General features: G+C 37.8%; 1 protein-coding gene and 1 long non-coding RNA gene across 5 annotated transcripts in view; one reads left to right on the forward strand and one right to left on the reverse strand.

Annotated features, from left to right (window-relative positions):
* The window catches only part of SDK1 (sidekick cell adhesion molecule 1), a 672,152-nt gene that overhangs the window by 397,618 nt on the left and 261,877 nt on the right, over positions 1-12,657 (reverse strand). For all 4 annotated transcript variants that reach the window (XM_050966275.1, XM_050966276.1, XM_050966274.1 and 1 more), the window contains one exon: positions 3,054-3,160. In XM_050966275.1, the coding sequence (XP_050822232.1) occupies positions 3,054-3,160 (107 nt within the window). The remainder of the gene's footprint in view (positions 1-3,053; positions 3,161-12,657) is intronic.
* The window catches only part of LOC127057566 (uncharacterized), a 477,062-nt gene that overhangs the window by 272,194 nt on the left and 192,211 nt on the right, over positions 1-12,657 (forward strand). The window lies entirely within an intron of this gene.

The raw sequence follows: 12,657 nt of genomic DNA on the forward strand, positions 1-12,657 counted from the left end.
GATTAAAATAACTAAAAATATCATAGAACAGATCTTAACCTTCGGTGCTGAGTTTCCAGATTTGTGTTGATTTACAGTAATTCAGGCTCTTGTTACCAAAACTGGCTTTTTGGTATTGAATATTATTAAATATAATGGTGACAGATTAATACTACAATAGAATTCAATTTTAATGATCGTATTTTACAGACATAATTCAACAATGGATCAAAGTGATTTTTCAAAAACTATTTTATACCGTAGCTGATATATTTGTCCCTCATGTATACTAATCAGTGGACATTCAGTTGTGAAGACCAAATGAGAAATAATTTCTGTAATTTTTACTGTTTTCAAAGGTAGAAAAGACTTTCACACCTTTCTTGAGTACCATTTGATTATAGGGAGGTAGAACATCACATCTTGCGAGATTGCTATTAGAGACAATTCTAACCAGACTAAAATGAGCAGGACTCATTCTGTCCTTCTGAGATGGAAGTTGTGCTTCAAAGGATATGTCTGATTCGGGAATTCACTGTTTTTTGTGAAATTGCATTTATTGATCATTTGGGTATAACCATCAGAATAGAGACGCTCAAATTTATCCTTACAATACGATTCCAGTTGTGCTATTATAGTGCATGTTTTATCTCCTCTACTCCTCTCTTCTCTCTTTTTTTTTTATTGGAAAACAATTTGATACTACTTTTATGTTCTGAAAAATCACTATGCCACTGCAGCATGCTCTTGGGAAATCCCAATTCCATGCTCAGTCCATGAGTCATAATCTCAATTTTGCTATTGACTTGCTGTGTGACCTTGGGCAAGTCGCTTAAACCTTCTGTGTCAATCTCCCTCTGATGTTTTAAGGCATAAATTACTTGAACTTTGTAAAACATTGTATAAGTGCAACGTATTATTCTCATTACCACTTTTCATTTTAAAGTACAGGAAAGAAAATCCTATGCATTTTCCCTTATGACACAGTTATTCAGTCTAATCACTCACTTGAAAACGGTTATGACTAATAAAGAATTCAACTCATCTACTTAATCTTACTTCCATTTATCAAGCATTATCCATTTTATTATTGCTGTTCTTCCTGTTACGTACCCTGAGGAACAGCATCAGCCAGCTAACATGTAGTGTTACAAACAAATGGTACTTTACTTATAGATTTTCAAATATTTACTTCAGAAGAATGCTATTGCTTTGGTGCAAGAAAGAGGAGTGGAAGTAAGAAGCTGAACTTAAGTCCAAAGCTGGCATATGTTCAAACATACTTTTTAAAGAGTAATGGATTGATCACAGTTTAATTCTTTAAAAATACTTTCAAACAAGTTATTTGATTTATATTTTCTAGATGTTAATGCAAGAAACAAAAGCAAAAGTAGACTGAATTATGACATCTTTCATATCTTACAAGTCAAGTCAGGTAACTCAGCACCAATGATTGAGAAAATCAACTAACATTTCCAAGTGAAAGTCAAAAATCAAATCAGAGGTCAAGTTTGACAACCTTTGTATTCTGAACTACAGTCTATAGATATGAACATCCTACAAGATTTGGTTCACAATCATGTTCAGAAACAGAACCTCAGAGTTTGGTTAGTGAGGTACTGACTGTGAATAAACCCATTAATTTTCTATTGCAAGGGTGATTACCTGGAACCTCCAAGGCAACATCCCACCTCGCTCTTCCTTGGATAGTCTATACCTGTCTTCCTAACAGCCCCTGCCTCCTTCATGCTCCAGGGCCTCTATCATTGGTGTCTTTGGGCAAAGGCATGGTGGTCTCCTATTATCCTCCTGCTGTCTCCAGTTGTCTCCCTCCCAAGAGTCTTTGAAGGGATGTAGGAGCAGAGTGTGACAACTGGCTGCTCTTTGCATTTTCTGTTGTTGGAGACCAGGAAGAGAGGACTGGCAGATAGGGACACTGTCTCCCAACTAAAAGAATCGTGTTGGGGCTACAAATTTCTCTGACATCCTTTCCCCCACAAACAGCAGCAGATGGAAATCTTCCATCTTCTGATGTAGCCGGACCTATACTAAACCCAGAGGCAGGTAGGACTCCACTCAGCTTGCCATGTTAGCTAGGGAATTATATAGGGTTCCTTCTTCTCCTGCAAGGCCCTTACAGTACCACCGAACTTTTATGAATTCTTAGGAGGCCTTTCTCTGTACTCCTTTGAGAAGAGAGTGTTTAAACTGAACTAAATTGGGACACATCTTTCCTCCCTATTTCCCTCCAGGAGCAAGGCATTGGAAGTAGGAGCTGTTGCGAATATTGGAGGACACAGAAAGCAAGAACAATCAGTGCTTGCCTGCCCTTTATATTAGCTACATGACAAATCAGGTTCAAAGCTCCTTTTTGTGCATTTTGATTCATTTAAGAAGGCAATCTGTCCCTCTCCCTCAGAGAGTAGTGTCTTTGCTGACCATAATCACCAAGGTATCACCATGTCTCACAATCCTTATGGATTTCCACTAAATTCTTGTTCCTTGCTTGGTGGTCAAAGTTTCTTTCTTTACTTCCAACACACTAAAAACTCGTCTATAAGTGATTTTAAACTGTCGACTCCCTCCATTATTCTTCCATGTTTGTGCCATTTTAGTTTTTTGAGGGTTCATTTCTCCATAGTTTAGCCCCCAAATATTGTCTCCCCTTTGAAACCACTTTTTCAGATTCCTCTTTTTCCTTTCCCAGAAGGACCTGGCCTTACCTGGTCTGATTATGTCTACTGCAGTTGTGTGTGAAGGGGAAGTCAGTTCTACTTATTGGTTGTGCAAAAAGACCCATGGGGTTTGGAAGATAAAACATAGCAAGCTTCTAATCCAGTCTTAGTTTGAGTGATTCAATACTTGCTACAAATATTTCACACGGCAACAGTTCGAACTTTGCTACCAGATGGCAACCACTGTCAATGTGAAAATTCTTGCAATATAATACTTTTTAAACATATGACTTATCTCAAGACATACCTAGAATAAATTGACAAACATTACTGCTATATTGTTCTTCCTGCACACAAGAACTTAATTGGTTTGTTAATAAGTTACAAGATAACACATACATGCCACTTGAACTTCAGATTTCCTTTGCAAGAGTGCCCCCATCCTGTTCCGCACCACACATTGATAAAACCCAGCATGGGACCTTCGCAAGGTTGGGATGATGTATCTGTGAGACACAAAGAGAAAGGTAGAGTTATAACATATCCTCTGTTATGGATGAAAAAGTTACTATTTCCAAAAATAGGTCATGCATTGAGAAGAGTGTCCTATCCACGCTTAAATTTTGTGATGAGTTTCTGCATCCTACTCTAACATTTGACATTGCCTCATGCGCATCTTGCACCTCTTTCCCATGAGCAAAAATGGATAAATGACTTGCACTCTCTCAAATTATCAATGATCCCATGATACATCCTGGACTATATCCAAGAATGAAATATTTGAATTGTATGGCAAACTTTCAGTCTTTTGATCCATTTATGATAAGACTAACTAGACTCAACATTTTGCCGAGTAGTATTGATTTGAGTTTCTCCCTCAACTCAATTTACCTTCATCCATAAGGCAAGAAAAGTCTAACACTTTTCCCAGAGGTGCTAGAACAAAACAGAAATCTAAATAATGGCATTGGGAAAGCTTTCCAACAACATTAAAATTCAGGTATGGAAACATCTCTTTTACTATACTATGTGACCAACTTAACTCATAAGAGTACTGGAGCAGACAAGGTGCATTATATATTGTATTTGTTCTGCTCCTCGGCACACTTTAAGAGTCACTTAGTCTACTAATTGTTCATCTTCTTCATTCAACTATATCCGACTAGTCAACCTGAAAATGAGCTGATAGGCACAATTTTAATATGAATAAAACATCTGAGTAATATAGATAATCCTGCATTAAACAAATATTAATCAAAGTACATATTCCCTCCGGTCACCTCTGGAGATCTTATGGCAGGATTAATGAAACACTTTATGAAAAGATAAAGAAAAATAATACTGCTGAATTTTAATCTTTAAATTGTTATTCCATTAAAGGAAAAGGTGTTCATTTTCTCTCTCTCTCTCTCTCTCTCTCTCTCTCTCTCTCACACACACACACACACACACAAAATCCATGACAAGAATCAGATGCAATGAAAATAAGGGAGGTGGGGAAAGTCATTTTTTAAAATTAATATAGAACTGAGTCACCAGCTATGATTACTGTATCATAATTACTACTAAATACACATTTCTTTCTAGGTAAGGTAGCCCACAATCAATAAATTAAAATCAACAAGTTTCAGTGATCAAATGGGACTAATTTTTTTCTCTTTTGCTAAGTAGAAGACTAAAGCTGAATACTATAAACCACAAAAAACAAAGTCTGACTTAATTGGACATTGACAAGTCATTTTTATTGTTATTTTTCTTCACAGTTTATAGCTCTTACAAGCTAAAATTTATTTTACTTTTTCTACAATATTTTGTAATTTTCTGTTTGGCCAATATTGATTTCTTTACTTGTGTTTTAAATGGAGTCAAAATTAAAACACCCATTTTTCCTGTCTTCATCTGCACCAGGCCAGGACTGCAGAGCTAGTTTTCCTGCCAGTAGAACAGATTGAGTGGATTAGAAGTGTGCTGCTTTGACGTCCTTTTCTCAGATTTATTTGTGTATCAGAATGAAAACACTTCTAGTGTGATTGTTGGCCGGAAGAAAGAAAACTCTTTAAAGATTACAAAGAAGAAATCATCTAAACCCACCTAAGTGGTCGCTTCTAACTCTGGATCTACTGTCTCACCATTTATCAAGCAGACCAAGTAGAGACACACTTTCTGGAACAAACCTACCATGAAATCTTTGCAGTATATGGTCTAAAATGATGCAGATATCTGCTTACACTTGAAGCAAGTATACCATGGCAGGGAATTGTTACACAACTTATAACTCAATGCAGCAGACTCAAGCCATTGGTCTTATTCCTTTCCAACCCCATTCACCTACCAAATACCCAGCACAGGAATGGAACTCCTAAATGCAACTGGATGTACAAGAGAGAGTTAGTTTCCCACACTTTGGGGGGACCATTCTGTTACTCTCTAGTGCAGGGGTTCTCAAACTGGGGGTTGGGACCCCTCAAGGGTCACAAGGTCATTACATGGGGGGTCGCGACTGTCAACCTCCATCCCAAACCCCGCTTGCCTCCAGCATTTATAATGGTGTTAAATATATTAAATGGTATGTTTAACTTATTGGGGGGTCGCACTCAGAGGCTTGCGATGTGAAAGGGGTCGCCAGTAAAAAAGTTTGAGACCCATTGCTCTAGCGGATTATGAGCACATTTTAAAAGTGTCTTAGAAACCTACTAAATCTTTTCTTTTAAAAAAGGAGGAGATCTCAGTTCCTCTAACATCAAATTTTCAAACACGTCCAAAATTTTAGCTCTAGGCTCTTCAATTTAAGGGTAAAGCCTATTTAGGTCTGAATACTAGTGACACAGTACAATTTTTGGAAGCATTCTCAATCCATCTCTGACGTCACACACTCAGCTGACTTCCCAGTGATCTGCTGCAAACCATCTATTCGCCTCTCTGCTGGCTGTCCTCTATTACGATGACCCATCACCATGCTTTCCATGATAACTTTTAAGATTATTTCCATTTCTATGCCTGATGTGACCAAAGTACGTAAGTCTGCATTTGTTGATTTCCAACAACAGAGTTCATTTCTCTCTAATAATACTTCTAACAAGCATTTGTTTTCTTTTTCTGTCCAAAAGAGATGCAAGAGTCCTCACCAGCACCGCATCTCAATGACTTCAATTTTCTTCTTGTCAGAAGCATTAGTTTCCCAGGAACCACATCAATAAGTCACTATGGAAAAAACTAAGCTTTTCATTAGTCGAACCCCCATAAATTTCAAGATGCCATGGTTTTTCCACATTTTTGTAAGAGAGGCAATGGCTGAGCAACCTATCTATAGTCTTCAGATTTCTTTGGAGCAGCATCCTTGGTTGGATATGTATGATCCCTCATAATTAAATTAATTTACTGCCTCCACACTTGACCGTTAATTGTGATGTCCACCTGCATCCTGTGGTTATTGATCATGTCAGTGTAAATGCATTTTGTTGATGTTATATTCAGGGAAAGTCCATATCTCTCTCTTTCCCATTTCCCAGTTCAGGTTCTGGTCAGTAGCTCCAAAGGTGGATGCTGCTATTTCAACAATGGAATCTACACCATCAAGTCCTCATGAAGGGATGGAAGGGTGGCTTTGTGATTTAGGCAGCTTTTCAGTTTCAGAAGCATCCACAGTCTTAAAATGGCAAATTGTCCCCTTGAATTCAGATACCATCCATTTGACATCACAACTATACCATAACTATTGTTAGTTATTTCATTGCATCCATAAATATGTATTTGCTACCTCATTTTCCCCACCCCAGTCTGCTTGTTTTTCTCATCCACCTGCTAGGTCTTGTCTTTTGGGACTGTAAACTCTTTGGAGCAGTGATTGTCATTCATTATATGTTTATACAATGCCTGGTTGTGGCTTTTAGATGCTATCACAATATAAGTGTTAGATAATAAAATAATAATAAATACTCCCATATGCTGCAAAGGAATAAAAGAGAGACACTTCCCTGTCCCAAAATTATTACAGTTAGGATGATGGATCAGACAAGTGAGGCTGTAACATACATTGGGAAGGAGAGATTAAGAAGGAGATGAATAGAGAGCCAATTCCACAGTCTTTGGGTTTAGGTATACATAGTGTGACAAAGTTCCTCCTCTATCTTGGTGGGTCCTGCGCTTATTGGCAGATTTGCTCACCTCAGTGATTTTCCCCACAGTCTGGATCGACTCCTCCTGTGTCTGATCAGGAGTTGGGAGGTTTGGGAGGAACCCGGGTTCGCTCTCTACTCTGGGTTCCAGCCCAGGGCCCTGTGGATTGCAGCTGTCTATAGTGTCTCCTGTAACAGCTGCATGACAGCTACAACTTCCTGTGCTACTTCCCCATGGCCTCCTCCAAACACCTTCTTTATCCTCACCACAGGACCTTCCTCCTGGTGTCTGATAACACTTGTACTCCTTAGTCCTCTAGCAGCACACCCTCTCACTCTCAGCTCCTTGTGCCTCTTGCTCCCAGCTCCTCACATGCACTTCCTCTCCTCTGGCTCCTCCTCGCCTGACTGGAGTGAGCTTCTTTTTAAACCCAGGTGCCCTAATTAGCCTGCCTTGATTGGCTGCAGATGATCTAATCAGCCTGTCTGCCTTAATTGGTTCTAGCAGGTTCCTGATTACTCTAGTGCAGCCCCTGCTCTGGTCACTCAGGGAACAGAAAACTACTCATCCAGTGACCAGTATATTTGCCCTCTACCAGACTCCTGTACCCCACCGGTCTAGGTCTGTCACAATAGGTAATGTGGGTTCAACATATTTTTGTTAGTTTGTGTTTTGAGTGTAAACATGAGTCTTTTTTCTAGATAATGCTCCAATAATATGCTTTTAGAAGTGATCTGAATGAGGCAATAGGCTCCAAAATATTTTGGAACAGTGATTCATGAGCAAGTGGCAGCAGGAAAGAAGGCAAAAAGCCTTTTATGGAAGCAGATGAAACAGGAATCCAGGTTGGCGTAACTGGGGGATTGGCTGCATGTCTGGAGGTTAAGGGGAAGAATGCTAAAACAGACAGGGAAAGAGCTTGTGACAGGAACTTTATGATGTAGAACCTTAAAAGCAAGGACAAGATTTTTGAACTTCATTCACAGTGCCATGGGGAGCCAGTGATGTGACTCTTGATCACAGACTAGTGCTTATGCCTGCCAACTTTTATTGCTCAGATCTTGGTTTACAAAAATGACTAACCAGACTCCCTATGAAAGGCATCTGCTATTCAGGATTGGAAAGACTCTTAATCTCAGGAATATTTTTCTTCTACAACCTTCTGCCAGAAACATCATAAGAACAGAACTTATTAAGTCTCACACAAAGGGAATATTAATTCAAGTTTTGTTATCATCAGTTCCAAACCTCAGGGGTAACAGATGTAGGACAGAAGTCATTCTTCCTATACTTCCCTAAGTACTCCTGAATATCTGTGGATCCATGAATCCAAGCTGGCCCTTGGCGGCAACCTCCAAATTTAGCAGGCATTATCTTTTATGCAGAGGTCATTTGCTCAGAGTCATTTTCCTTATTGCCGTGTCAAGACCTCATTACAGAATACCCTCTCAAACAGAGCTGAAATATGGACAGCAATGCCCCAGCCATAAAGATTTTTCTAGCATTAAATATATGTTTGGTCCCCTGTGAAGAAAGAGATAACTGTGTGTAATTCAATCTTCCTCATTTCCAAGAAAGCTTGAGAGGACTCCAGGTAGTACTGGTACCTAACGAAAGTCTACTTCATGAAAACACCTAGAAGATAATAAGGTGACAAGTAACAGTCAGCACAGATTTGTCAAGAACAAATCATGTCAAAGCAACCTAATGGCTTTCTTTGACAGGGTAACAAGCCTTGTAGATAGGGAGGAAGTGGTAGATGTGGTATACCTTGATTTTAGGAAGGCTTTTGATACTGTCTCTCATGACCTTCTCAAAAACAAACTAGGGAAATGCAACCTTGATGGAGCTACCATAAAGTGGGTGCATAACTGGTTGCAAGACCGTTCCCAGAGAGTAATTATCAGTGGTTCACAGTCAAGCTGGAAGACCATATTGAGTGGGGTCCCTCAAGGATCAGTTCTGGGTCTGTTTTTATTCAATATCTTGATCAATTATTTAGATAATGACATAGAGAGTACACTTATAAAGTCTGTGGACAATACCAAGCTGAGAGGGATAGCAAGTACTTTGGGGGGTAGGATTAAAATTCAAAATGATCTGGACAAACTGGAGAAAATAGGATGAAATTCAATTAGGACAAATGCAAAGTACTCCATTAAGAAAGGAACAATAAGTTGCACACATACAAAATGAGAAATGACTGACTAGCAAGGAATACGGTGAGAAAGGATCTGCAGGCCATAGTGGATCACAAGTTAAATATGCGTCTGCAGTATAACACTGTTGCAACAAAGCAAACCTGACTCTGCGATGTATCAGCAGGAATGTTGTAAGCGAGACACGAGAAGCAATTTTTCTGCTTTACTCCACGCTGATTAGGCCTCAGCTGGTGTATTATGTCCAGTTCTGGGCACCGCATTTCAAAAAAGATGTTGACAAATCAGAAAAAAGTAATAAAAATGACTAGCAGTCTAGAAAATATGACCTATGAGGGAAGATTGAAAAAAATATGGATTTATTTAGTCTGGAGAAGAAAAGACTGAGAGGGGGCGTGAGAACAGTTTTCAAGTACATAGAGGGTGGTTACAAGGAGAAGGTGAGAAAAAAATTTTCTCCTTAACCTCTGAGGAAAGGAAAAGAAGCAATGGACTTAAACTGCAGCAAGGGCAGTTTACATTGGACATTAGAAAAAACTTCCTGACAAGGTGGTTAAACACTAAAATAAATTGCTTAGGGAGGTTGTGGAATCTCCATAATTGGAGATTTTAAAGAGCAGGTTAGACAAACACCTGTCAGGGATGGTCTAAATAATACTTAGTCCTGCCATGAGTGCACCACACTGAACTAGATGACCTCTCGAGATTCCCTCCAGTCCTACAATTCTATTAAATCATAAGTTTTAAAGCAGATGCTTAGTTGTCCAGTCTTGACAGTTTGCAGTCTCAGTGGATTTGGAGGAAGTCTAAAAACATGTTCCAACATGACCCATTCACCTTCATTTTCTGAGGTTTGGAGTGGGTAAAGAACACTACCAATACAAAATATACCATTTGTTTTATCTCTGGCACCAAGAAACTAATGGCATTATCAGTAAATAAAAATATTCATACCCATACACATGCAAATGCCATACCACTGTCTAAATAACCTGACATTTCTGAGACCAGCAAGTACCTTATGGCCAGTCAGAAAAAAAAAATGTCGATGCTTGAGTAACGACAAGACTCCATTTTAATCTCTAATTGACACCCTTAATCAAACATGATGGAGATACTGAAATCAAGGTGATTTCAATCAGTTTGAAGTTTGTCTAATTTGAAAATTGTTGCATATTTATAGGGAACTAAATTATAAACACTGTTTTCAAATGCCACTACTGCTAGGGAATCGTATTTGAATTTTCCGAAACTGCTAAAGGAAATAAATATTATATTGAAAATCAAGTCCCTGATTGTGTAAACACTTAAACAGGAATGTAACTTTACTCGTGATTATTCCGATTGACTTACATGAGATAATTCATGGTCTTCAAATATGAACATGTGATTGCAGAATTATGAGGCTAAAATGGCATCTTTATTAAAAACTTCCTTCTTAGAGGTATAAAATCTCTGTAATTCCAAAACAAAATTGCTTCAGCATTAACAATAAAAAGTTATTTAGACTTCTAATTGCTTCAGCGTTAACAGAGAAAAGTTATTTAGACTTCTAATTGCTTCAGCGTTAACAGTGAAAAGTTATTTAGACTTCCAATACATTAATGAGGTTACATATATATTTAAAAAAATTTAAATACACACACAAAACAAGCCTTTTCTTAGGGCTGTCAATAAATCGCAGTTAACTCACGTGATTAATTCAAAAAAAATTAATCACGATTAATTGCATTGTTAAACAATAGAATGCACATTGAAATTTATTAAATATTTTGGATGCTTTTCTACATTTTCAAATATGTTGATTCTTATTACAACACAGAACATAAAGTGTACAGTGTTCACTTTATATTATTTTGATTACAATTATTTGCGCTGTAAAAATGGTAAACAATTCACCTCAAAAAGTACTGTCGTGCAATCTTTTTATTGTGAAAGTGTAACTTACAAATATTGATTTTCTTTGTTACATAACTGCACTCAAAAACAAAACAAAGTAAAACTTTAGTGCTTATAAGTCCACTCACTGCTACTTCTTGTTCAGCCAATCGCTAAGAAAAAAGTTTGTTTATAAATACAGGAGATAATGCGGCTCGCTTCTTGTTCACAATGTCACCTGAAAGTGAGAACAGGCATTCACATGGCACTTTTGTAGCCGGCATTGCAAGGTATTTACGTGCCAGATATACTAAACATTTGTATGCCCCTTCATGTTTTGGCCACCATTCCAGAAGACATACTTCCATGCTGATGATGCTCATTAAAAAAAAATGTGTTAATTACATTTGTGACTGAACTCCTTGCAGGTGAATTGTATGTCTTCTGTTTTACCCACATTCTGCCATATATTTCATGTTACAGCAGTCTAGGATGAGGACCCAGCACATGTTCGTTTTAAGAACACTTTCACTGCAGATTTACAAAACACAAAGAAGATACCAGTGTGAGATTTCTAAAAATAGCTACAGTGCTCCACCCAAGGTTTAAAAATCTGAAGTGCCATCCAAATTTGAGAGGGATGAGATGTGGAGCATGCTTTCAGAAGTCTTAAAGAGCAACACTCAGATGCGGAAACTACAGAACCTGAACCACCAAAAAAGAAAATCCACCTTGTGCTGGTGGCATCTGAGTCAGATGATGAAAATGAACATGCATCGGTCCGCTCTGCTTTGGATTGTTATCGAGCAGAACCCGTCATCAGCATGGATGCATGTCGTATGGGATGGTGGTTGAAACATGAAGGGACATATAAATCTTTAGCGCATCTGGGACGTAAATATCTTGCAATGCCGGCTACAACAGTGCCATGAGAATGTCTGTTCTCACTTTCAGGTGACATTGTAAACAAGAAGTGGGCAGCAAATTGTAACCAAATTTGTTTGTCTGGGCGATTGACTGAAGTAGGCCTGAGTGGACTTGTAGGCTCTAAAGTTTTACATTGCTTTATTTTTGAATACAGTTATTTTTCTGTACATAATTCAACATTTGTAAGTTCAACTGTCGTGATAAAGAGATTGCACTACCGTACTTGCATTAGGTAAATTGAAAAATACTATTTCTTTTGGTTTTTTTGTGATCAAAAATAAATATGAAGTGGAGTACTGTACACTTTGTATTTTGTGTTATAATTGAAATAAATATATTTGAAAAAGTAGAAAACAACCAAAAATTTTTAAATAAATGGTATTCTATTATTAACAGCATGATTAATCGCAATTCAATTTTTAAATTGCTTGACAGCCCCACAAGACACCTAAAGTAAGGCTCTCTAGCCCATATTTAGACACCTGAGAGTGGGTTTTTGAAAAGCACTGAAGTGACATAGGAGCACAAGTCCCATTGACTTCAAACTGCAAATACTGATAGAGGTGCATATCCAGGTTGAATCTCTTCACATTTCTTGACTTCTGAAAGCTCAATATATCAGAAGGTCATGTAGGCTGAAAATATAGCATGGGATATTTGCTTATCAATTTTGGGTTTGAGTTTATTTGGTTCTCACAGAAAGGCTACAAATAAAACCCTAGGCTTTTTTTTTTTTTAGAAGTTATAAGCATTTTATGTATGAAATTTAGCAGAAAATACTGCCATAAAAATTTGAAATTCTAAAATAAGGAACTAACGAAACAATTAAAAAACACTTACTGCAGTGATTTAAGACTATGAGATAGGAAGAACATAGAGAATCATCAAAATATAAATAAAAATGATTACATCTTTTAAAAAAC

The sequence above is a fragment of the Gopherus flavomarginatus genome, chromosome 9 (assembly GCF_025201925.1).
Source record: "Gopherus flavomarginatus isolate rGopFla2 chromosome 9, rGopFla2.mat.asm, whole genome shotgun sequence".
Lineage (NCBI taxonomy): Eukaryota > Metazoa > Chordata > Testudines > Testudinidae > Gopherus > Gopherus flavomarginatus.